The sequence below is a fragment of the Lepisosteus platostomus genome, chromosome 1, assembly GCF_059453375.1.
Source record: "Lepisosteus platostomus isolate fLepPlt1 chromosome 1, fLepPlt1.hap1, whole genome shotgun sequence".
Taxonomy (NCBI): domain Eukaryota; kingdom Metazoa; phylum Chordata; class Actinopteri; order Semionotiformes; family Lepisosteidae; genus Lepisosteus; species Lepisosteus platostomus.
This window is the reverse complement of record NC_142611.1, coordinates 38526378-38553786: the sequence shown is the minus strand read 5'-3', so window position 1 is coordinate 38553786 and position 27409 is coordinate 38526378. Positions and strand designations below refer to the sequence as shown.

At 34.9% G+C, this 27409-nt stretch overlaps 2 protein-coding genes across 3 annotated transcripts in view; one reads left to right on the top strand and one right to left on the bottom strand.

The window, feature by feature from the left end:
* Positions 1 to 14226, top strand: part of rbpjb (recombination signal binding protein for immunoglobulin kappa J region b) — a 77635-nt gene extending 63409 nt beyond the window's left edge. For both annotated transcript variants that reach the window (XM_088628067.1, XM_088628075.1), the window contains 6 exons: positions 593 to 730; positions 1265 to 1377; positions 2038 to 2178; positions 2757 to 2912; positions 3468 to 3571; positions 8170 to 14226. In XM_088628067.1, the coding sequence (XP_088484193.1) occupies positions 593 to 730; positions 1265 to 1377; positions 2038 to 2178; positions 2757 to 2912; positions 3468 to 3571; positions 8170 to 8485 (968 nt within the window). In that variant the 3' untranslated portion in view covers positions 8486 to 14226. The remainder of the gene's footprint in view (positions 1 to 592; positions 731 to 1264; positions 1378 to 2037; positions 2179 to 2756; positions 2913 to 3467; positions 3572 to 8169) is intronic.
* Positions 14227 to 15888: 1662 nt separating this feature from the next.
* cckar (cholecystokinin A receptor) overlaps positions 15889 to 27409 on the bottom strand; it is a 30190-nt gene continuing 18669 nt past the window's right edge. The window contains exon 5 of the mRNA XM_088628053.1: positions 15889 to 26272. Coding sequence (XP_088484179.1) covers positions 25758 to 26272 — 515 coding nt within the window. The 3' untranslated portion in view covers positions 15889 to 25757. The remainder of the gene's footprint in view (positions 26273 to 27409) is intronic.

The following is a 27409-nucleotide window of genomic DNA, read 5'->3' as shown; positions in this document are numbered from 1 at the left end:
CAAAATTAATAAGGCTTCTGAAGACTACAATTAGATTTTTTCGAATGTACTTAGATTAATACAATATCTTCTGTTTAAAATTATATGCTTTATTATTTTTTCAGGAAGTTGAACATTTTATGGCTATATTGTAAACAAAGTGTTTAATAATTGTGGTACATATCTATTTATAATGTGTGCAAAATTTAGGATCATAGTCATAGATTCCACTACCCTGGATTTCCTGCTAGAGGGTGCTACAATGTAAATATATGTGTTGTGTTTTTTTCCATAAACACTAGCTGTAAGGCAGGCAGAACATTCTAGTTATTAAGGAAAAAGATAAATGTTGCATTTTTAAAGGCAGTGTTAGAAAAACATTTGTCAGATATTATTGCCTATGATTACACTTTAATGAACATCATTATTGTTTTACATAGTAGACGAAAATAGACTTTCTTTTTTTAATGTGTTATCTGTATCTTTTTTTAAATGTTACAAAGGGCTACTGTCTCAATGCATTTTTGTATAAGAAGCACTCTGTGTTTACAGATGCAATTAAAGAATTTCATTAGGGGTCATTCACATAAACATTAAGGTTTTTCTTCTTCAGTATGTATTGCATCAGGCACGAAGGTGGCACTCTTCAATCGACTTCGCTCTCAGACAGTGAGTACCAGGTATTTGCACGTTGAAGGAGGGAATTTCCATGCAAGTTCACAGCAGTGGGGAGCCTTCTACATACACCTGTGTGAGTGTTTTTAATTTTGATTCAATGGAAAAACAGCACATTTTTTACTTTTTCTCTCTGTGACTGAAAAATCAAATTATATGTTCATTTCTGTATCACCATTTTTTAAATTCAATAAGAATTTGTTTTCTTACTGACAATTTATATAAACAAAGACTGCAAATTATATGGTTCAGTTAGTCTGATTTGACTGGATTAGGATCCTTAAGTTTGGATTCTATAAAAATGGAGCAAGCAAGCAAAATTTGATTTGGTTCTGTAGAGCCCTTATGTTTTCTTTTATTTAGACATTTCTGACTTGCCATTTGTAGGGCCATACACTTCCTGCACTGATGGTAAACGTATTTGATAAGTCTTAAGTATAAGTATTTTTTCACAGACCGTGATGCTTTTCTGTGAAGATTTTTTTTCTTCCACTATTTTAAATTTTGTCTTTTTAACCCAAACGGTATTTTATATATTCACTACAATGTGAGTGACTTTATTTATTTGAGATTTTATTGAGTGCCTTTTTTGCTCCCATCTTTTCTGAAGTGGATGATGAGGAGTCAGAAGGTGAAGAATTCACAGTACGAGATGGCTATATTCATTATGGTCAGACCGTCAAGCTTGTGTGCTCAGTAACTGGCATGGCACTTCCCAGACTGGTATTGTATACTTTCTCCAATATTCATATTTTAGATTTTCAGTACGTTTGATTTATGCATCTTCTTTTTTAAAAAGGCGTCACAATTTATAAAAAAATATATGTGCCATCTATATTTCTGTTGTTTTGTTTGCCTGTATTGTTGTTTTAGCTTATAAATAACTTGATATTATGAAGTGACTTGGGAATAAAATTCAAATGATTATTTCAGATGTAGCAACACTTAAGGTGCATTTTTTCTCAGAAAGATAAGAGTTATGAGATTGGAAACAGATTTTCATCTGATCAGCATATTTGCTTTTAATTCAGATTTTAGGCATGGATACAGAATTTATATTCTATATCATTTTTACAATATATTTAGCATTCACAAAACATGTTTATCTGGCTTGTGTATTCAAGGCAAAACTTTATTTTTGAAGTCTATTATACTGTAAGGGTAGCAGATGGTGTATCTCTTTTAATTGAAACATTTTATCTTTAAAATATCAAAATAAATGGAAGCGATCAATCACCTGTGTTTTACAGATAATCAAAAAATAAATCTGTTGTCAGGTTTTCCAGACATTGCCTGATTTAATTGACCCCAAATGCTGATGTAAGATGACATTTAATCTTTTAATGTATCAGTAATTAAATACTTTCCTGTGTGCCTTTGCAGATAATTCGGAAAGTGGATAAACAAACAGCATTGCTAGATGCGGATGACCCAGTATCACAGCTCCATAAGTGCGCTTTTTATTTGAAGGATACAGAAAGAATGTATCTGTGCCTTTCTCAGGAGAGGATAATCCAATTTCAAGTAAGGGTTAAAGTTGAGAGAATTCATTTATGTCTTCTGGAATCAAAAAGATGTTGAGGATTATTTTGAGAAAAACACTAAAAATGTTATTTACAGCCCTATACATTTTATTTCCTGTTTTTCAATTTGAAAAGTTCAGAGATTAAAATATCTGTATCTTTTTGGAGGCCATTTTTGTAACAGCAGTAATCATAATAAAGCTTAAATGCAATTTGTTCTCCTAAGGGAATAGTTTACCTTCTTGGGTCAACAAGAGGTCCTGCAGTAGTGTACGCATCATAACAAACAGGTGAACTTCCTTAACTAACATATGTAAAAGATTGGAGGAAGAGATCTTAAGGAAAGTGATTTTAACATCTGACAATGCCCGTCAATTTTCTTCTAAAAATCATTTGCTGTGAGTTATATATATATATCAAAATATCTCCTCCTTGTAGCCAATGTTATCTGGTTTCCATAGTGAAAATCTGTTGGTGAATGAGAAAATTTAATCTGAAGAATTAATTGCACACTGCATGAAATAAACCCTGTATCTGCAATAGAAAATCAACTGATTGCATTAGTGTTTCTTATTTTAGGCCACTCCATGCCCAAAAGAACCAAACAAAGAAATGATCAATGATGGAGCTTCATGGACAATCATCAGCACAGACAAGGCAGAATATACCTTCTACGAGGGGATGGGCCCTGTCCATGCACCAGTTACTCCAGTGCCTGTGGTAGAAAGCTTACAGGTAAAAAATGCTAAAAATATTGTTAATTAAATGCTATTAAAATATTATTAAATTAAAAATGTATCTTTGTAAAAAGTTCAACATCCTCTTCTGATCGGAAAAAATAAAAACATTTTCATCTTAAGTGCTATGAAAATTAGTATATAAAATACATGTGAAGCCAGATACATGTGCTGTTCCTCCATGAGATGCGCACAGGTGGTGTTTTTGAGCCTGCGTATAAAAGGGCAGTGTGGTTATCCTATTCTTGTTTCTCAAAATAACACCACATTAGACAGAGAAATGGTGATAGGGAACTTACTCAAGGCTACAGCAATTCTCCCCTAATCTGAAAATTCAAGAAATATTTTAATATTTGGTGCTTGTGTGTGTGGCTCCTTGACTGTATACTGTACCTTACATTTTCTTTTCACATCACTGCACTGTGCACTTTAGTAATACATATTAAACTTTTAAAGGAATTATTTATTGTTAATTATCTTGTGCTCACTTGAAAATGTGGTTTAGATTCTTTATAAAGTTATTTTAATTTATTTTTATTTTTATGTTATGCAGCTAAATGGTGGTGGGGATGTGGCAATGCTGGAACTTACTGGACAGAATTTCACCCCAAATCTTCGCGTTTGGTTTGGAGATGTAGAAGCTGAAACTATGTACAGGTAAAAAGATGAACTACTAGCTTAAAACATTTTTTTTTTCAAATGAAAAATATCCCTTTTGATTTGATCTTTATTTTCACACATTATTATCCATAGTGTATTGTAGGCTTGTGAATTCTGCCTGGATTCCTTTTTTGTGTGTTGTTTTAAGATTTTTACAGAAAAGGAAAAAGAAAATGGCTTTTGTTTTCCAGACCTGCTTCCTTGGACTCTAGTTCTCTTAGTTTACATTGTATGTTAAGTATATCCACACTGAATTCTGAGACGCAAGTCAAATCGTCTAATGTCACTGCTCACCAGAAACAATTCAAAACACTAAATAAACATATAGCCCTGCATGCATTTTTATTTAAAGTGGAGCTGCAACACTATTTTTATATTTTGAGGTAAGAAAGAATCAGCATTGATGAGTGCAATTCAAACCAGAATGAAAGTAAAATGTGCACAGTGATGTTAAACCACCAATTCACATTGCAAAATAGACCACATCTCTAGGCATGCGCAGCACCATATTGCTGTCATTGTCTGCTGTTCAGAACAGGGAAACAAAACTTCTGGTGATGTGAACCGGCCCACTGTTACACTGTAAACAAGCAGGCCTGTGAATACATCTCTTTTAAAATATTGCTCTTTGTTGTAAAACTATACTAAACGCACATCTTAACTTAGGTATTAAACATAATTATGATAAAAATTATCACTTAAATCGTGAAGATGGGGAAAAAAAATCATCAGTGACTATTGAGCAGGAAGGGCCAATTTAATCACCATTCTCGCAAATTCTTGCTCTTGTCGGCAGTTTGCAACAGGGTGGTGACCATACAGTACTTTCACAAAGTTCACAAATTTGTGCTTAATTTGGAATTTGTAACATTTTACAATAGCATCAATTAATGTATTGTGTTACGGAGATGTATTAACCTGTCTGAGAAATTGGAGCTGCAGTTCCCCTTTACTAACTTTTGTTACTCCAGTTGTCGGGGGAAAAAAAAGGCAGTTCTGTTAAAATATTAAGAATATTTCTTAATTTTTATGTCACCTGGTTCTTCATTGCACTGCAATAACTTTTTTGTGTCTAGTGTGGATCCACCTTTAGGCGCTTACTTTATTGGACTCTTTGTTTAATTACATGATTGTAAATGTGTCCAACAGTGTTTTTAAAACTGTTGAAAAGCTGAAAGTTACATATAACATCTGTTGGATATAGTTTCAGTAATGAAGCTTTATAAGATTAGCAGCTGGATTTGGGGGGAAAAACAGCTGTATATTATAGTTTGGCAATTGGCTTGAGTGAAATTAGTAAATGGTTCTCATCCTTTCTAAGCTGGTATACTTGTAGCTGTGAAGCTGAATTGATTAATAATAGGCAATTCCAAGTTAGGGTAATTCAACGTAAAAATAAATAACTTTCTGAATTTAGATATTTTAAATATTTCGATTATATATAATATCATTTCGATTATAGAAAACTAATATCTATGAAAAGGGTGTGATTATTTTCAATTAAGAAACCGATCGTTTGGAACTGGAACCAAAAGGCAGTAGCATCCTCAAGACAAGGTTTCTGAAGACCTGATTTAACGCTTTTGTTATAATGGTAATGACTCTGCAGCAGTCCTTATTACTGCATAATTGTACTTGATATGCATTGTGTCCTTGCTTGTAGCTTAGGGCATTTACAGTTCACTCTTCAATTATCTAGTTATAATGACAATTGCAGAAGTATATTGCTCCCAAAAGGAAAGCTTTAGATGTACATGAGAGAGTAATATTCTTTTCTACCCAGCACAACAAAGTTTTTTTATATATATAGCATCTTTAATAGTAATCAAGACATTTTACATTAAGGCAGTAAAGACAGGTATACACAAATTAATATAGTAAATTAAACCAGAATTAAAAGCACATTATAAAAGTATGTTTTAAGACAGGATTTGAAAGTGTTAGTATGGGCTGGCAGATTGTCCCACAGCATTAGAGTTGCAGAACAGAAAGCACAAATTGTTTGGAAACTGAAAGAAGGTTCAAAGAGTACAAACAATGTTTAGGTGTGTTTGGAGTAAACAGTTAACAATTCACTGATTCAGTCAGGATCCAAATCACTCAAGCTCAAGCGAGGTGAGCAGCAATGTTTTGAATTTTAATGGATGATTAATATTAAGTTTTGTATAAACGTAAATTTTGTAGTCATAGGAACAGAAATGGAAACTGATGTCTTACTTATGAAGGATCTGACCCAATAGTAACATCCAACCATCCAGTTTCTTACCGCTTCACCCAATTCAGGGTCGCAGAAGAGACGGAGCCTATCTTGGCAAACAATGGGCGTAAGGTGGGGTACATCCTGGGAAGAATGCCAGTCTTTTACTGGGGCACACACAGACACAGACAGGCACACACCCACTCCAGGGACAATTTTCCTAGAATCCAGTTAACCTATCAGTTGTCTTTAGACTGTGAGAGGAAACGAGAGAACCTGCAGGAAACCCACGCAAACACAGGACAAAAACTCCAATCAGACAGCACTCCAGGTTTGGAATTGAATCCAGGGCCCCAGCACTGTGAGGCAGGAGTGCTAACCACTGAACCACTGTGCCTCTCCAATGGTAATATATAAATACTAAAAAGAGTAGGACCAAGAACAAAGCCCCGCTGGAGGTCAGTTGCAATTGACTTTATTGAAGAGAATTATTGTCCAATTTGGACCAATCATTTTCTGTTAGTGAAGATTTAAACCATAACAAAGCAATTTCTCAATAATACCAGTTACCCTCTCTAATCTGTTAAGTAAAATTGCTTGAGCAACAGTATTAAGTCAGCACTGAGATCCAGCAGCGTAATTATTGATGGAAAAACATAGTTAGAGTCCTCCCAGTCCAGACATCATGGATTTGAGCCTATTCCATGTCACTAGCAAACAGCAAGAAGTACAATTGTCTAAGAATCGCTGAGTGCATGATTGGATTAGCCAGTCAGGCTCAGTCAGCTGTCGGCAAACAGAGCAACACCTGCGCTTCTTGGGCACTTGCAGATGTTCATACAGGAGTTGTGCTACCTATGACAAGTTAAATATTAGTGGTTTTGTGAAGGTGGGCTGGTCACAGGAGTCTGCCTACATTTCCTTGTTATCTCCTGTGTTATGTCACAGAGCCTGTAGCTCTGATCCAACACATGAAAAACACAAAATATGGATATAACAAAACATCAAAATTAAAATAGTAATTTAAAAAAATTAAAAATATATTTAAAAGAGTTGGCAGTCATTAGCAGAGTATAAGTAACTTGGTACAAGAACCATTACCTAAAATTAAATATTGGCCACTTATAACTTAATATTGTAATATTATAAATTCAAGATCATTTAAGAAAAACTAAAGAACTAAAGTGTGTTGCAAAAATGCCTGGGTCACCCTGTGGAAAACTAGCTGAGGATGTTAAGCATTTATGACTACAAGTTGTACTAATTTTTCATATTACAGAAAGCGCCTTGCAACAGTATTTAGATCCTTGCACACTTTTCATATTTTGCTGCTTTAAGGCATGCACTCATGACAGTTTGAAGTAGCAATTAATATTTGTTATATATACAATCTACTCTACACATTCAAAGCACAAAACGGAAAGAAGTAGATTAAATGAAAGAAAAACGGAAAAGTCAAGATTGCATATTTATTCAAACCCTTTTCAGTGGGAAGCACCGATCAGGAGAGGGGTACAAAAATATTCAGTGAATATTCTTGTGAGTAGGAGTATTAAAGGAGAAATGGATCAAGGTAGGGTGTGGAACTGATGTGGAACAGAGGGGCAGAAAGAAAACAAAGTAGAACAGGTAAAAAAGGTAGCACCCCACAACACTTGACAACATACAGTGATATTTCTACGATTTACCCCTCTTCTTATACTCATTACAAAATCATTCAAAGCACAGGGTTGCACTGGAGTGGCTTGAGAATAAGATAGTGTATGACTCTGAAATGTAAAAAGTCCTGACTTGAAACTTGTTTAGAATTTGTGGAAAGACTTTTAAATTGTTATTCATATACAATCTCCAGGCAGCTTCAGAGTGTTTGAGCAAGTCTTCCAAGATGAATGAGGAAACAATTGCATCAATATGATGTGTAAAGTTGGTTGAGACCTACCTAAAAAGACCTGCAGCTGTAATTGCCGACAAAAGGGCTTCCACTAAATATTGAGTTCATGGGTCTGAATACCTAATGCAATCAACATATTTCAATTTTTTTCACTTTAGTTTTTGCTAGCATTTGCTGCAAACTTCTTAACCTGAATGCTTAAAGTTTTAAATAAACTATTAAAAGAATGTGTATGCATCATTTTATAATGTAATTTACGTGGGACTAACAATAGGAAATTGTTTGCAAGGCACTGTATATTATTATAAAGTATTTCACTTTTTTGGTACTTACTCTTTTTATGGTTATTTTGTCATTTGAAAACCTACACATCAGTCAATTTCCAGTCAGTTTTTTCTGCATTACTTCAAAATGGGCAATAACCCCATTTTACCGTGTTGACAGTAAGAGGGAATGCCTTGTTAAACTGCAGTGAGATTGCTAATCCTGAATTTCGTCTCCTCTCAGGTGTGCAGAGAGCATGCTTTGCGTTGTTCCGGATATTTCTGCATTCCGCGAGGGATGGCGGTGGGTTCGTCAGCCGGTCCAGGTTCCTGTCACTTTGGTCCGTAACGATGGGATTATTTATTCCACCAGCCTTACTTTCACATACACACCAGAGCCAGGGCCCAGACCACACTGCAACGCTGCTGGGGCCATCCTTCGGGCAAACTCGAGCCTGATGGCATCCAGCGATACCAACACAAACAGCGAGGGAAGTTACACAAGTGTCACCACAAATTCTACCAATGTCACATCATCAGCAGCAACGGTAGTATCTTAACCTTCAAACTGACACAAAAGACTTAAAACTGACTTTTCAAGTGCTGCATAAGGAAAGAAGAAAAAGAAAAACTAATCTTCGGCACCCCTTTGTGGTTTCCTAGGGACACTCCTGTTTGATCTTATGTGTGGTGTATTGAAAGCCAAGATCAAAAACAGGTTCGGTTACGAAACCGCAACAATGATACATCAGCCATGTAAAAAACTTTATTAAAGAAAAGTCTATTTTTCGCTTTTTGTTTTTTTTTGTTTTTTTTTTTTAAGGGGCAAGATGTATTACTGTGGGTGGGACCTGAAGGTTAAGCAAAGTAGAAGAAAGCATATAAAACATGATAACATAGTTTTTATGGACCAAGGATATTGTATAAGCTTTAGTAAAGGTACATTTTCACCATACCTTTTTTGTATTAAACATATAGTACACTTTTGTTACCAAATAGTTTCTATTTTTCCTCTGAGCTTTGGCTCTGAAGTATGTGCAGGTTCCAGTCCTGACCTTGCTTGTATATTATAGCTACCTTACTCTTCCAGTTAAACCTGTATTTTGGTCTTTGGCTGGAACTTTATTTTTATTTTTTGTTTTTTAAACTGAAGTCTTGTGACTTTTTACAAAACTGAAGGTGTGTTAATTTCAGTATCACAGAACCTCAAGAGGGCCTGTTTTATTTTCAGATATGAAGTCTTTAAAATGAAAGCTTTAAGCAATGCCTCTGCCTTGCCTGCAATACACCATGTACACTTTTTAATTTTAAAAAAGAAAAAAATACATGAGCAGAAGCTGCTCCTTCTAGTTCTTCCATTTTTTTATTTTCTAGCCTTCTTATGTAAGTCCTGAAATCTGTCCAAAGTATTCACATTATCACTTTCTGAAACCATGTACGATCAGTGGTGATATATAGTTGAAACTCTACATCATTCACCTAATTAACAAAAGACAATGGCAGATGATTGCTTTTTAATATGGTTTTGGTGCATTACTTCTGTCCATCATAGTATGTAAATGTAAAGAATACAGTCAGATGTATCTAAATTATATTTAAAGAAGCCTAACCTTTACTGAAGGGCAGCTGTTTTGTTCTTCAGTGGTTTAGAACTCATGACAGTGTATATATGTTTTGTTTTGTTTTGTTTTTTTGCTCTTTAGTGTATCCCTGCTGCACCATTTTTGTCTTCCTGGTATCATTCTTATTTATATCTTAACCCCATTTTCTTGAATCCAGAAAAATTCTGAATAATGTGCTCAATGTCATGAGGTTTCAGAGACTGATACTTAAATTTGTTGTGGCCTTACTACAAATTTTGTGTAAAGTGTGTTTCTAAGTGTTTTTTAATTGGCTACAGCCATTTGCTCTTTTCTATTTTGCCTTTCATTTTTAGCAGCTGACTTTTTATTTTTTACTTTTTTTAAACATTTGTGTTAAAGTTCTGATATGTGTATCTTCTAAAGGCTGTCTGGATACAAAATTCTTCATACTGCTTCATATTTTTTTATGTTTCATGGAATGTCAGCCTAACATGCACTGTACAGTTTGTTATCGTTTAGGTCCTTTGATGGAAAACAAATTGGTTACATTTTTATTACATTAAATGACTTCAGGCTTATTCTAGCTGCAGCTTTATAACTCTTAACTATTTATCTTGTACCTGTTTAGCCATCCTTATTTTTTAACTGGAATTGCTGGTCTGTGATTTGGCGCCATCTTTCATTAACTGAAATTGCCCAAACTATTTTTTTAATGCAGCTGTTATGATTTGAAGGCACTTACTTTTTCCATTTATAGATGGAAAATGAATTTGAAAGCAGCTTCCCTAGCAAGTTCAAAACACCGAGCGATTGCCTGTCAAGTTGCAAGTAAAGCAAGTACACGTTTACCAGTACCCAGGAGAAAACCTGGCTCGTCACCTCTATTCTTTCACTATAGAGTCATAAGTTCAAAACAAGTGATCTAGTCTTAATATATAAAGTTTTGAAATGTTTGTTTCTCCCTGTACAATGCCTCTTTCTGTTAGTATCTAAAAACCCTCAGTGTTTTTTTTTAGATGTAGGATTCATCTAACTTAAAATATAAGTCTGACAACAGTTTTTCAAAACATTGTTTTTCTTTAAGACTAGTGAAGGTTATATACAACTATGTACAAAACTGTGTTGTAGATCAGTATAGAATAAGATGCTGGCAGAAGTAAAGGACTGACTGAACACTGCCCTTGTAGTGGTTTCCTAGTAAAAGATTCGTTGCCTGTCAAGTCCTATAACTGGTAAAATCATTAATTTACAAACTGGATTTATAACGGGAATATATCAACCTGAAAATAAATAGTGTAATATTTTTTTTTAAATCGTATGAAAACATACAATGCATACCCCTGATTTAGAAACCTGGAACTTAATGAGCTTTAATCATCATTGAAGTATATACCATACTTCCATCAAGCTGTCAATTCTGCTTTCATTTTTTGTTTGATTTCTGTACTTCAATCATTTTCACAACAAGAATGTTTTTTCTTACAAAATGTTCAGCATTATAAAGCTAAGTGATTTGGCTTTGTAGGTGTCCATTATTCACTTGCAACTGAACCTACTTTATAATTGGTGCCCATTAGTGTGTTTCCTGCATGTTGCTGTCTTGTCAACTGTGGATTTGTCTTCAATGCGACTCAGTTCACTGAACTGAAAGGATGACAGAAACAGCTTTCGAACATATGTTACTGGCAGTAAAAGTTGCCCAAGTAAAAGAAAGGCATAAGACAACCTTCTTCAGATTTTTAATTTTGAGAAAGTCAGCTTACTCAAAATTAAATCTGGGTCTGTATGCAAGTTTCCTTCGGCTAAGCAAATGACCAAACCCAAAACCTTGTACACCTTGTACCTACTGTACTTGTATAACAGTAGTAGAAATAAAACATGAAAGATGAAATCCAAACATAAGTTTTAAAAACGTATGCATTTATGTTTATATAAAAAATGCAAACAAAAAGATTAGTATTGTGTACATATTTTAGTGCTCCCATGCTACAAAATTGTGCTTCAGTAAATAGAAATACAAAAGTATCTGAAAACCAATTTTTTCAAATAATTTAAACCACTAATTGAAAAAATCCATTGAAACCTCTGAAGAGTATACAGCCTTTCTGAAAGTTCATCATGGACTTAAGTGTTTGAAATTAAGCTCTATAATTTTTTTATTAAATGAGGTGACGTATGGGTTGCCCCAATGAAAATTGGTATGTAATCCCACTGATTGGAAACACTTTTCAAAATAATTATAATGGGGAATGACTGATTCAGTCCCCTCCATGCACTCAGACAGGTTGAGTGAATATCTGCCTGAAGCAGGCCTCAAGCAGAATATTTAAGACAGTGTATGAAACACTTCAGCCAGTAGTAGATCATGTACAACCAAATTTCTCAGTACTGTATTGTGATTTCAGTTTGTTGCGTCACAAAAGTGTTTGTGTAAATACAGCGCATACTGATAGTTTCAAATATTTTGTTTTCAAGTGTTTTTATTTGCTATGGCCATCCTTTATTCTCCCAGTTAGTTACAAACCCATTGGCCTAACTGTAGCGAAACAAAATTTCAGATGTACACATATTAAAATATGAAGGTTATTTTTATAAATGACTTTTTTTCCTGAAAATAAATTCTCTCATGTTTTGGGTTATAAATACTTTTGACTTAATTTTTTGTGTCAATAAACGCAGGGTTATGTTCAAATGTTTAGCTAAAGGTAGCTACATTCACAAATATTTATTTAGCTCTATAGGGCAAAATAATTAATGGAAGTAAAAACCACCATTGTTTTTTTTATATAAGGCAGATTTTAGTGATTGATGAAGAGCAATATAATTGGCAAGAGAATATAGGTCAAGCTTTATTTCTGGTAGCAATTTCACATTATTGGCGTATCTAATTGTATCAATATTTATCTAAACACAAATGATCATCATTTGTGTCCATTTGCTAAGGTATGTTTAGTGCAGTTTTTCAGTGTTCCCAGTGATTTGTGTGGTCAGTTCAGGTTCATCCAGCCCATGTTCATGATGTCTTTGCAAGTTCCGCCTTTTTGGACTTCTGGAATGTCTTCCTTAATTATCAGAAACGTTTTTGTACCCAAACGATGCAATCTCAACAATTCTCGTAAAACCTAGATATATTAGCAAAATGGCAATACTGTGGGTGGTTTGAATTAGAACTGAACTATGTGAATTGTGAGAATAACTCTAGTACTGTTATTTGAATGACTGCATATGTATTTTGTCCTCCATTGCATTTTGGATAATACACCTTTATGAATGATAAAGCGTGTTATGGTTTTGTTCCTTCATAGAAAAACATATATTTGAGGGACATTTCCATATTCTCAACTTTTGCAGCATTTTATATACCCAGTATACAATGTAATATTATGTTTTTTTTTAAATTATTGTTGATAGTGCTTACCCTTTGTCTGTTTTGTCCAACAAACAAGTGCATTATGCCCCTAATGCCTGATGGCCTTTGAATGATTAACAAAGGCCTTTTGCTACTGTGGATTAGGAATGGATTAAGAATGTTTGCTATGAGTCTGCATAACAATGTAGTTTCTAGCATCTCTACGTAGAATTGCATGAATATCAGAGTGAAACTGATACCGTTCTTACTGCAAACAGCAGTAACTTTAACCCTTTCTTATTCTGTTTCTCTAGCTTTCTACATAATTAAATCAAAAGACACAATTGTTTGTTTATTTTCAGGCTTTTTAAAGTAATAACCATTTTAATTGCCTTCCTATTATATCTTTAAATCTGAGATGTATAGCTGTAAACCATGATATTTGGGACATCTAATTTCCATTGAAGCTAAGTTTTTTTACCCTCAAACACTATGAAACTGTAATGAATTCTTCAAACTGGAAGTGAAATGAACCTAAACGCTGTCAATTTTGATAGGATATACATGTAAACACAAATGATCGTCATTTTAAACTAATTTGACTGTATATATTAAGAGTACTATATTGTTAAAGATGACCTGGGTTTTAACTAGTAAAAGCATACATATTGTTTTTCCAAGAGTAGTTAAGAGTAAAAAAACTAAGGTCAAAAGTAGTAACCTTAGTACTTGATGATTTGTGTCCACTTGGTTTATGCAAAAGCAGCCAGAGCATATCATTTGAATTGGAGGACGGGAATACTGAACAATGTTACACATCAAGTTGATAAAGTAAATATTCATGGTGACAAAGCTAACAGAACAAAGACTTTTCAAGTGTTTTTTTTCTTATTTTTCATTTCTTTTCATCGACACTTTTCTAATGTACTTCAGTTGTTTTTCCAAAAGCAGCTGTTTTCAGGTGAGCTCTGAACAAATATGTGTACTCTAATATGCCAAATTTTGACTTTGATTTTCATGCACTGCTATATGGGATTGAGAGGCAGCTTTAAAAAGAAAGGTTTTCTTATTAAGCCCTTTGAGAACTGAATTTGGTTCAGCCTTACAACATTGTCTGCATAATGCACTGCACTCTTGAGTAGTACTCTCACCACTGTGTTATATGTAGGTATAATCAGAAAGTGTTCTCAGTGCTCAAAGGGTTACGTTGTAGCACATGTGCAGATGTAACATTTTAGCAATAACGTGAAACAAGGGGACAGTTTTGATAAGTTTTTGTACATATTGCACCTGCTCGGTTCCATATTTCATTAAACAGAAACCTACAATATTGGCAAAAATCAAGAAATAAAAACTGAAATGTAAACCACTTTGTTGTTTTGTGTCTTGTTTTAACAAATTGAAAAGAGTCTTCACTGATGGAGTAGGGGTTGAAAGAAAACAGACTATTGTGGTATTTCATTTGGATTGTTATTCCTAAAAGCTGTTATCTACCTCAGTTTACAGAGTAAATTAATAATTTGCTAATAAAAATAGTGATTAAAATAAAAAACAATTTTGCAAGGATGTTACTATACATTGTGTTTTGTGCTGTCTCTGATACTACAAGATCAGTTATAGGGAGATAGATTAACAGTGTATGCAGTATATAAATACATGCTAAAATTAATAAAACAGATGCTTGTCAAGGTTTGCTGTTGCTGCTGAACCTAGTAATGGTAAGTGACTTCTGCTTACTAAGAGATAACTCACTGTTTGGTGATGTACGTAAAAGAAAGGGATGTGCAGAAGTTGCATTAAGGTCCTGCTTTGCAATTAAGTTATTTGAAATGCAGTTTTGATCTGGATGTAATGGGCATGATACTACCATGTAAGTTTAACTTGTTTTTCCTTTAGCTTAGGTAAATATTGACCTGGAGGTTCTCTGAATTGTGTTGTACCATGCAGGATATATTTCAGAACCTAAAGGGATTCATATCTTCTGGAAAAAAACTTGCATCTGACAGTTGCCAGGTGACTGCCTTCAAATTGGGGTAATAGCCATTTGGGTCTGTTTGAGATCTGCCAAGATACAGGCATTTGTTTCTTTGCTTGAATTTTTATGGTACCTATTACTGGTATAAAACTGGCGGTTCAAAATTCTTAGTTTAGTAGTTTTGTGTATTTTAAACAATTACTCTAATAAAAGGGCAGGATTCTATATTCTAAGCAAATTTCTGACTGGAATTGAACCCAGGACCCAAAACCCTGATTTGTCATATTCTCTTAACTTAAAAACAGTTTTGTAGATTTGTTTTGACAAAAATGTCTTTGTATGCTTTCTATGGTTCCTTTTTTTATTATTGCCATTACCTGCTTCCAGTGTGCACTGTATCTTCTTGTTTTGCTGTGACTTTTTATCTTCATTCATTTATTTTAGCATCGGGAGCCCTGTGGTGAATTAATAATTCAGTATTAATAATCTGCTTTTAATTCCAAACTGTCTCAAAGTACTTCACGTGTAGGAGGGTAACCACTTTGTCCACCACTGAAGTACAACACCACCTGGATGCACAGCTGCCATTATGCTCTAGCAGCCATACTACAGAGTAGTGCAAGGGGAGAAGTTAGAAATGAAGGGACTGTGCTAGACTGTGCAAGGCCAAGTGGAATTTAGGTCAAGTGGGATTGATCACTCTTGCGAACACTTCCAGTTGACTTTTAAAGACCACATAATCAGGACCTCCATTTAATATCCCATTTGAAAGATGACTTCTGCTATAGCACAGCATCATGTTGCCATACTGGGTTATTGGTTTGGAAATTTGGTCCAGAAGGAACAGTGTTACTTGTTGGTTCACCACTTGCAGAAGGAACTCTTTGGAGGTCTTCCATCCCAATCTTGCTTTGATATTGAAAGCTCATGTGACCAGACTACTGGGTGATGACTCTGCTGTTAAGCTTGTGCCTTGAAAGTTGAATAGAGAATATTACATAAAATGGTGATTTTCTCAAATGCACTTATTATGAGATGGGCAAGTACACAGGTTAAGAGATTTTTTCCATTTATTTATTTTTTACATACCGTACATAAGTAAATAGGATTTACTGAAGTGTACACATTTTTAGAGAGATTTTTAAGTCTAATGAAGCATGAAGCAATGTGATGAAAAATTATTAAGACATAGGTCGGTAAGAATGCAGTTAAGTCACATCTTATAATGTTATGGATACATTCTTGCAACAAATCATTAAAGCTTCTGAAAATGAAGTGAAATGGCATGTTACTCTACATAACATTCCACTGCTCTATGAAACCTTTGAGTTTATTTTGCTATATACATATCTAAGCATGGGATAACAAAATTTCTAATGTTAAGTAGCAGTGCCATGTGTTTCAGTGTTAATTGCTAGCATGAATGATTTACCTAAGATGAGGGGGGGCACTTAATTTAGGCAAAGCCATATTGACGTGGGTTATTATCATGCTGTTATGTTTTGTCTAATTTGCCATCCTGGGAGTATTGCAATTTACCAAGTTTAATAGGCCCCGTCCTGCATATGTGGTTATTAGATGATCCAGCAAGGATTTAATACAGCCATTCTATAAGGATCCCAGACATTCAACTTTAATAATATGTCTGGTCTCCTTTTTTCTAAAAAAGCAAAGCATTTATCCAAGATTGTTCCATACCCTCTTGCATTAGGAGATGAGTCACTTACTAACTGTTGTTGTTAACATTGTCACAGTCCATCAATCCATCCATTTCTTTAGCTATCCAGTACAGGGTTGTGAAGGAGGCAGAGCTTATCCTAGCAAGTAATGGGCCTTAGCATGATGATACACCCTAGAAAGCACCCCAGTCCATTGCAGGACATGCACAGGTAAAAACACACAAACTCATTCCAGGGCCAATTAACCTACCAGCATGTCTTTGGACTGTGGGAGGAAACTGGAGAAAACCCATGTGAACATTGGGAGAACATACAAACTCCACACAGATAGCATCCCAGGAATGGAACCCATAGCCCCAGCTCTGTAAGGCAGCAACTAAATGCCAAATGAGAGGAATATTTAATCCCAAAAGAATCGAGGATGGTTACAATAAATTCCAATTTTCATTAAGTGTACTTAAACTAAGCAACCAGGTCTTATCTTGTGCGCATTATTTTTATTTTACACAACTCCCCTGTCTTGAGGGATAAGGGACAAGGCCTGCTGATTTCAAAATGTTTCAGGATCGGTCACCGAAGGTGTTCTGCATCCTGGCAATTCCCTCTAGGAAGCATTCACAAGCTAGTCACTACCCTGAGGAAAGCAGTACCCCCCCAGTGACTGAACTTGGGAGTGGGAACGTATTAGTGTGAGGTTTATGCTAAAACTATAATAACAATAATAATACTTTATTTTATATAGGACCTTTAAAGGTGGCTTCTCAAAGCGCTTTACAGAATGTCAACAACAATAAGTAAAAAGAATACATAAGATAAAACAATAACAATATACAGAGGAGACTGAGGATGGTGGTACTAAGAAAAGCAGAGGTGTGAAGAATGGAACAGTTAAGTAAAGGCTTTTCTGAAGAAAAAGGTTTTGAGTCTGGATTTGAATGAGTTTAGAGAAGGTGACTCTCCGATATCCTTGGGCAGAGAGTTCCAGAGCTTGGGGGCATAACAGGAGAAGGCCCTGTCACCCATACAATGTAGACAGGCTTGGGGGACAGTAAGGAGACCAGAATTTGAAGAGCGAAGGTTGCGAGGTGGGGAGTACGACGATAATAGTTCAGACAGGTATTGAGGTGCCAAGCCATGCAGAGCCTTATAGGTGAGCATGAGGATTTTAAAGTCAACACGGAATTTGACAGGAAGCCAGTGCAAGGGCTCCAGGATAGGAGTAATGTGGTCACTTGCACTAGACCTGGTCAGGATTCAGGCTGCTGAACTTTGGACATACTGCAGTTTGTTCAAAGTAGATTTAGATACCCCAGCAAGTAGAACATTACAGTAGTCAATTCGAGAAGAACACAAATGTGTTGATCAGCTTTTCAGCAACAGTTAGTGATCGAATAGGGCGAAGGTGAGCCATATTTCAGAGGTGGAAAAAAAAGATGTTTTGACAATATACTGCATATGTGGGTCGAATGTTAATCCAGAATCGTATATCACTCCAAGAACTCAGGGTGACTTTATAGTCTCACAGGTCGGAAATATGGTGTGTCACATTAGAAAACTTCACTTCTCTTTTACTGTCTAAAGTTGTAACATGAGAGTACCCATGACACACATTTTCCATGGACAATTAGTGAGCATAAAAAACAGAAAGGAATGCATTTCAAACGTGTATTGCTAGTCATGTAAAATCAAAGTGTTTGGCTGTAAACTTACTGCAGCCTAATTTTAATTTATGAAGGCAACCTTAAACTATATGTGGGAAGTCACAATTTTCTTCTCCAACACTTCATCTAGTGCATTTTCTTCTAAATATTGCACTACATTTATATAAGGCATGTTGATACACCCTAGAAAGCGTTAACTGTTTGAGGGTAAAAAACAAATCAATGCAGTGTATACAATATGTGTATGTATACATAGTATATTCCGTTTAATTAAAATTAATATTAATATAGTGTCAGGGTTTAAAAATGGGGGTAATTGCCACTACAAACAATGAAATAATCTTTTCAGTTACATTGTAAGCTGTAGTAAGAGGTACTATTAAACAGTTCAATGTTTATTTGCATGCCTACAGTAAGTACTCCTTTAAAAATATAATTCTTCTTAAGGATTACTAGTTGTATTCTGAAGCTAAAACCTATTATATAAAGAAGACATGCATAAAATTGTAATCCTGTCTGGGTTTTTAAGCTTTTATGCCTCAGATACAAAAATGCATTTGTTTCACTAGCTCTGAAAATTGTACAGTGGTTAAGAAATCACTCACAAAAGTGCTCTGTATAGTGCTTAGTTTTTTACTTATCATCCTCCAAACATGATAATTTAATCATTTTTTCATACTGTCTTACTTTAAATCTGTTTCTTTACATCTCAGTTCACAGCAACAACTCCCACCAGCAAATGGGAGAATGAGGATGGACACATAGGCTTCTTAACCTGCCACCTCTCTGGGGTCATTCATGACATTAAAAACTCCACGGTGCCTGGCAGGAATGTAAATGGTGATTGAAAGAGTGGAGCTTCTTCGCTGACGTCACTGAAAGCCTGCAGGAGCCCAGGAAGTTGCTGCTCAGCCAGCAGAGAGCTTTGGTTGACTACATCTAATAAACTCCAGTAGTGTGCTGACAATTGTGCACCGATGCTTGGAAATTCTCTTCCATTCGGAATGTACTTTTATTCAAAAGGCCTGTTAACTGTGACTTTGTATCGTATGTCTTGCCATACACAGTTCTAAGTGAGGGTTAACACAAGATTTTTAGATGTTAAGCATTCCCTGAGAATCTAGGTTTCTGCTCAAAACCACTAAGGACTTCCATACTTATTTTTAGACATGCATAAGAAGGTACACTTTCTGTTTAACCAAAAGGCTTATTGATTCAGCTGTGGATTTGAAAACAGTAGTATCTTAGTTGGTAAAAAAAATTGTTTTAAGGTTTAAGTTGGATTCAAGATATATAATTCAAAAGCATATAATGTACTCATAAAAATACTAAAAGGAAAATAAAGACACTAAGAATTGTGACTTATGACTTGATTTTCTAAGGCTTTTAATTCACATTAGTATTAGTGTAGTATTAGTGTTGGTTGTTAGGGCGTTGCTCAAGAAATGGCTAGAGAATATCATCTGATCAATTAGCTACTACAAACCAAATAAACTTGATGGACCAAAAAGCCTGGTCATGTTTCTTATATGGTTATAAGAAACATTTCTTATATGGTTCTTATATGGTTTTGAAAGTCGTGGGAACATTATATCCTCAGGAGGTGTACTAACTCTGCTTAAAATCTCACCCTGTATCAGGGGCTTAAAAAATGAAGTGCCTTTTAATAGGAGTATCTTATCTAAGAAAACAGATGTATTTTTTAGTATCATGCATTTAATGATTCAAGCAGATAAATATTGGTTATGTTTTCAATTCAATTAAGTCCTTCAACCAACATGTTCATCAAAGCTAAAAATGTATTCATACATATGGGAAATGTATAAAATCTATTTAGATTTTACAAAAGTCTGTTACTTAAATCCTACATTTTTTTCTCACTTAACAATGACTGCAAAATAAACAGAAAAATATATTTAAATCTGTTGCAAAAGGCTGGAGAAACAGTACATATTAAAATGACATTCTGCAAGCTATATCATTAAACAGCTCTGACTGACATGTTAACATTGAGAAAGTCCTTTGAAGGTAACACAGGTGCATAAAGTCTCACCAAGATAACACTTTGTAACTAAATGCACAAACATATATTCAAGAATACTTCCATGGGCCAAGGACAAAAATATTACACATTTATAGAAACTTTGTAAGATACCAGGGAAATGCCAGACATAAATGAAGAGATGATAACACTTCTAGACAAGTAAACAGACTGGTGTTAACACACAACAGACATTGCTCTGTCTGGATCATCACATAAATAATTTTGCAGCAGAGTGATGTTTTAAGTGTAGGTGGATGGATACAATTTGGAATTTGGCAGGCCAAAGGCAGATTGGACAGTAAGTGTTTTCATTAAAGGATAAAGCAGTCTACGATTTTATTTCCATTTCTTGCTGGTTCTAGACTGATTAAAACAGAGAGCAGAGTGTTCCAAAAGCAGAGAGTTTAAAAAGTACTAAAAGTGTTTTCACATCAGTGCTGTCTGGGCAAAGTCAAACTTGACAGCAATCATAGGTGCCTGAAGAAGAATAGTGAAGCTGCCACAAACCTCTAGGACCTGCCAAAGCCCGTTTTTTACAGATAACTGAAAAGTACAATCAAGTAGCATGGACATTAAAGTCAGCCTCATTGCAAGAAACCTAAGAAGCATAGCCGTATAACAGCACTAAGACATAAGCTCTCCAAATTTAAACCACATCTTGTTTAAAGTAAACTTACATTCACGGCCAAGAAAGCTTTTTCACTATTAATATATACTTTTAAATGGCTATAATGTTTAGAGGATATACTGTATATAATCAGTTTATTCTTTGCTTTTAGAAATTGAATAAATCTTTAGATCTTTTTTAAATACTGTAATTGAAGGAATAGCATTCAAAAGCTTAGAGAGCACTTAGTATGACTTGGGGATTTTTTCTTCCATGGTGTTCTAAAAATATAAAACCTGGAAAAACACAACTTATAGCAAGTAGCAAAAAGTGCTACAAACATCCATCCACACATCTAATCCCTTCATCCAATTCCTGGTCACAGGGGAGCTAGAGTCTATTCCAGCAAGCAACAGGCTCAAGGGAGGATACACATACACACTCACATCAGCGCCAATTTTCCCAGACGACAGGAATTTGTAGGGATATATCTCAGGATTGAGGCTTCTTGCCTGTACAGTGATTAAAAATAAGCTAATTTAGAGCATCCAGGTGTTATAAAACATTGTCCAGTACAGATACAATTAATGAAACATAGAAATATAATCCAAAATGTACATTAAGCTATCAACTTCTTTTTGCACTACAGTCTTAGAAATGAAAGAGCAGGGCTTTGTGCCACTTTCTTTACTAACGGAGTCACTAGCCCCTGATCTGCAACAAGGATCCTCTCTGTTCAACCCAGCAACTGAGCATCTGTGCACAGTAAAAAGACAACAATACTATTGAATAGAAAAATGTCAATAAACATGACTTTCATAATAACAGGTTTAAGATGGATAACTTGTAGTTTCACTGCCTGAATTCAGTTAACTTTTAACACAACACAATTGAAGTATTTTGAAAATAAAAGTTGTGAAGTGTGATTAAATATTTTTTCTTATTCCTTTCTATCATGGTAAAGTTACCATTGTGGTTGGTATAATGTCACAATACTAATTTTCCAAGGAGTTTCTGAATCAGTGTCAACATAAATTTACTGGAATACATAATCATTGGGAAATGTGTCTTTCTTCCCTCATTTTTAGTTCACATTTGAGGCACACTATTCACCAAAAATATCCTGCGCTGATGTTTAATTATGTTTTGTGAAAAAGAAAAGTTTGTGTTCCTTGCTTTTACAATACCATGTTGTCTCATCTTAATCACACAATTTTTTACTTCAAAAATAATGTGCCCAGCAATATTTTGAAGTCAGCTACAGACACATTGTAGCAGATCTACTGTAAATCAAATCTGTCTTGATAAAGATGTTGATAAAAATATTATCCTGGGCAAATATTATTCTGTATTAAGAATGGTTGTGATTAATTTTGTACATTATCTGACAATAATGATCCTACTTAAAAACAAGATTGCACCTAAAAACATCCATGAAATGAAAAATATTGCAATACCTAGGGTGACACTATGACTCCATGTTTATTAGGTCACTTTGAGAAAGGATGGAATTTTAAAATTGTCCTTAAATTTGAAAACATACTAAAAAATCTGTCCCTAATGATGTATTCAAATCAGTAACTTTGTTCAGCTGTTCACAGGATTTGATCATTGGTAGGAATACTGCACATGGGCATGAATCGCCACAGCAAAGGCATTTTCATCTTAGCAAAGGCAAAATGCTGTATGTGCAGGCTAAAGTCTTCATCCTAGTTCAAAAAGTTCATCTTAGCAAAAACACTCTAGAACCATAGCATAAGAAGCTTCCTCTTCCTCACGTACTGCCAAATGGAGGGAGATTGCAACACAGATGTGGAAAGCTAATGAACAACAGGGATCTGCAAGTGATGTTTAAAAGAAACTGTAAGATGAACATCTACAAAAAGTAAAGGAACAAGTAATAGGTTTATTCCATGCTGAAAAAAAGAAGAGAGAAAAAACACAACTTTTCGTTGTGTTTTTTCTCTGTTCTTTTTTTCAGCATGGAATAAACCTATTACTTGTTCCTTTGCAGCCTACGCATACTGACGCAGCTACCCACCTGAACATCTACAAAAAGTAGATTACATATTTTGAAACTGAAGAGTGAAGATGTGTTATATGCAGGTTGCCCACTTGCAAAAATGTAATGAGACATTGAATATTTGGGGAAATAGGGATTGTTGTTAAGAATTTCTAGAACTTTATTTTGTCTAAGATGTTATCTGTCTTATGCATTGAACATTTTAATGCATTCTATTCCTGTTTCTGGATGTTATGAATGATGCTGACATTTCTTTAAATTTATATACTCACTTGGTAAAATTTGCTGAGCCTGTACAGTGCCTTTCAGAGGTATTCATACTCTTCCCTAAGATGTCCCATATTGTGAAATTACAATGTTTTATATATATACACATTTTTTAAATTACTATTTTATTAAAACCTGAATGCTCATACTGAAGCCTTCTAGAGGTTTAATAGGTTACAGATAAATTGCAAATGTCAGCAGAAACCAGAGAGAAAAAATGAAAAATGTTGTGTACTGTATGTATTCAGACCTGTGAACTCAATATTTGGTGGAAGCACCTTTGGCAGCAATTACAGCTACCTGTCTTTTTGGCTCACTCTCTACCTGCTTTGCATGCTGGCTTGGTGAAAGTTCTGTCCATTCTTCTTGACAGATTTCCTCAAGCTCTCTCAAGGCTTAGGGATTGCTTTTATACAGGAGCTTTCAATATTTTTCCACAGAAATAAAATCAATTGAATTCAAGTCTAGTCTTTCTCTGGGCCATCCAAGGACATTAACTTTCTTATGTTGTGGTGTGCTGTCTTTTCTTTCTATTCTACTTTCTTTTCTTTCAGTCCCTCTAGGGTCTGTTCCAAACCCTACATATTGACCCTGACTGTATGGTAATTGATGAGCAATCAATTCGATCACATTGCTGCCACAGTGCTGATTGTATCAGGTTTGGTAGAGGACCTTAAGAAGGGGGTCATCTACAGAGCAGGGGGATATTCCTGTATAGTTTATACAAACCTGAACACATTTCTTTTCAGTTTTTTCCTGAAAATAAGTCTCTTTAGCTGAATAAATTTCAGTAGTGGTGGAATCCAAGAAGAAGATAACGTATTGTTGTCTGGTTTGAGCTTTATTGTGTTAATCCTGTTGTTAAGGTTAACATCCACTTCCTGCTCTGCAAAGTGCTTGAGTTTAATGTAAATCTGTCATCCCTTCATATTTGTGCTGTTTGCCTTAATCTTGTTAATCTACAGCTCTGTTTATTAGAATATTTTTATTCTAATATTTTGTTATATTGGAGTCTACGTTATAACTGTTATCTGTTAATGTTATCTAATTCCCATCATACTGAAATGCATGTTGGTACTGTAAAATAGCATAACCTTGCTTTAAAGCTTCTTTGCAGAATTCTCTGTAAGCACTTTTACTGTTGAAAATAATTGACACCATATTAACATGGAAACCAAGAGGTGAAGGTTCGGGGGGAGAAGCTGGGGGTCGATCCTTCGCTTCTTCTATCATTCCATTTTCTCTTTACTTTTTAAACCCTAACCACACAATGAATCACACAATTGTAGAATCCTGTGTTTTCTCAACCCCTCAGACTTCAGCATTGAGAGTTCCTGGTCCCCTATAACAATAAGTGCTGTACCTGGAATAAAACATCCTTTTTTACTATTTAAGGCTGTAACCTGACCACCGCAATTGTCCTACTGAAAATTGAGTTTTCTCCACAGTTTTAAATCTGTAACAGACAACAAAAAAGTTTTCCTCTAATATTTGTCTGGACATTTTTCCTTCAGTCCTAATGAGCTTGCCATGCTGTCCAAGCTAAGGAGAAGCATCCACAAAGCATGGTGCTGCTCCCTCCTTGCTTCAAAGGATGGATGGTGTTTCACTCAGCTATACTGGTCAGCTTTGTGTAGTGACCAGGATATTTTTAACAGATGCACATTTCCTTCCATCTCATTTAACTTTTAAGCTTTTTCAATGTTGTTTTCGTCTCATAGTGGATCCCTCTCCTTACCTGGCTGCTACTGTAGGTTTGGAGGGACAGTCTCTGGGTGGTACAATGCAACTTCCCTTTCTTTGTGATGTGCAAGCTTTAGTCTTCATAATTGAGTCTTTGCTTGAAATTCACTGACAAAGTAAACTCACAGAGACAGATGTTTTTATTCTAAAATCATGAGAATTGCTATTATTCCACACAGAGGCCCCTCTACTAAATGACCGGTTAATGTAATTTCGTCCACCTAATCAAAGTTAGGTGTGCCACCACAAAATGTTAGAATATTTATGGAATCATTTAAATTTTTCTTTCATATTATCTATTTACTTCTTGTTTTAGTTTTTTGTTCTGAATGTATGGAGTAGGTTGTGTAAATGACAAATTTAAATTGCTATTTTGTTTTTAAATACTTTTGCAAGGCACTGTGTAATGTACCTGCTAAAGGTTTCAGAACATATCAGAGCAAGTTTATTTTCATGCAGAAATATCTTCTTTCTGTTACCCTGGATAAAATGGAACACTGTTTCAAATCAAATCACTCATCAGTCCTCAAATAGAGACAGGCTTTGGCAACCTTTCTTTAGTGCGTGCTATACTATTTTATCTAAAGCTTTGCGATGGAAATGGATCTTTAAACCATCATATAATAACCTGCATTATTCCAGTCTTAATGGTAAGCATTTGCCATTGGATTTTCTGTGTGCAAAATGTCCTATCTTTGTTGTCCTGGTGACAAGACTTGAGCAACAGAGCTTGTTTGCTAGAGAGCTAGAAGAATACTTTTCAACGAAAAGTAAAGCGCAAGGCTGTATATATACATGTGTATATGTAAAAAAGAAAAGCACATTAAAACGTTTCCAAAGCGAATGAGCTTGTACCATATATTACAATGATTTGAGTACTTAAGGGGATTCTTCTCCAAGTCTATGCCTGGGCTGACATGGTGATGCTGGTGTACGTAAACCTTGAAAGACTGCCACCCGTGGAAGCTCCATTCTCTTCCACATCCTGTGTGAGAACTTGGCTTTTTTCGCAACAGGCAAAGGTGGCCAGGAAACCCAGACGAAAACGCTTGTTCATGAAACAATAAATGATGGGGTTGACGCAGGCAGATGTGTAGGACAGCAGGTGAATAAATGATATGGGGGCCCCAGATAGCAGTCTGTCGGCAGAGAAACTGTCGAATGCCCGCCAGGCATTAACAGTGAATACAGGAGTCCAGCACAGGAAGAACAGAATCACAATGACAATCAGCATGCGTATTACCCTTTTCTTAGCCACTAGATTGGCTGTAGAGCTGTTGCTTCTCACCCTGCTGATCTTAGTCTTGTTATTGGTGCTAGGCAGTGGCTGCATCTCCATCTTTTTCTTCTTGGATTTCTGAATGTAGCAGCCGTCTCCGTCATTGTGTTTAATGCTGCTTGTACTTGTTTTTCTGTCTGGAAGCAATATTGTGGCATATATAAACAACTCCTTTGTGAAATCTAGTCCTTTTTGTAATGTTCAGTTTATGTTTTTTTTTTTTAATATAACATTTGTTTACTTGTTTGTTGAAGATTTTTTGTTTTACTTTCAGGGAGGATACCACACCATGGAAAACAAACAATACACTAACTTATTGTATTTTTTTTTTGCTGAAATTAGGTTTTCTATTGAGGTCTTTACTACAGTATAAAAACAGATGTATAGTTATAGTTATAACCTAAGTGATATCACAGGAAATATTATAACATAGAAAACAATAACAACTGCAGTTTTATTTTTGAAAACTATGGTTACTATTAGTTTACAAATACTGTAGCTCCATCTTCACCTACAGATTATATTATTTATTGTATTAGTATCGAGAGTGAAGAACAGAGATAATTTACTTTTGCTTCCTATTAATTTACTAATAATTACTATTTTATAAAAATAGAAGAGATTTGATATTTTTGGACAACTACAAGCAATAACATAATACTTTTTTCTCACTTTGTAACATCTTTTCTTCCCTGCCTCTGCACAAACTCATTTGTTTTCAACACATTTTTCACACTTTTTTTCTCTGTTCTTTTTCAGAAACTATAGTTTATATGCAGTGCTATTTCCAGGATTCTGGTTGCAGTACATCCCCAGAAAAGGATATATAAACTATTCATCACATCTTGAATGCAACAGATGCTCTTGTTAAATCTCTCAAAGTAAATAACTTTTGCTAACTAGCCTATAGCCTAAGTTTGCATATCAATCCATTTGTGCTCAGTTCATGTAATTCACCTCAAGACATGTTTCTGAATATTGTAATAATATACATTCCTCACTTTTATAGAACAAATACTGACATAATTTTACAAAGCAGAGTTCACATTAAATTATGGATAACTGGTTCAAATAAAAATATACACATAAAAAGATTATCACATTTTTATACACAAATATTTCTATGAATGCTCATATGGGGTAGTTTTGGATTTGTTTATACTATAGCATGTCTTTAAATCTTCCCTTTTTCCAATCTTTTCTAATGTAATTTTTATATCAACCTCATATATTTACAAATGAAGTGTTAAATTTAAGCAATTTAAGATGCAATA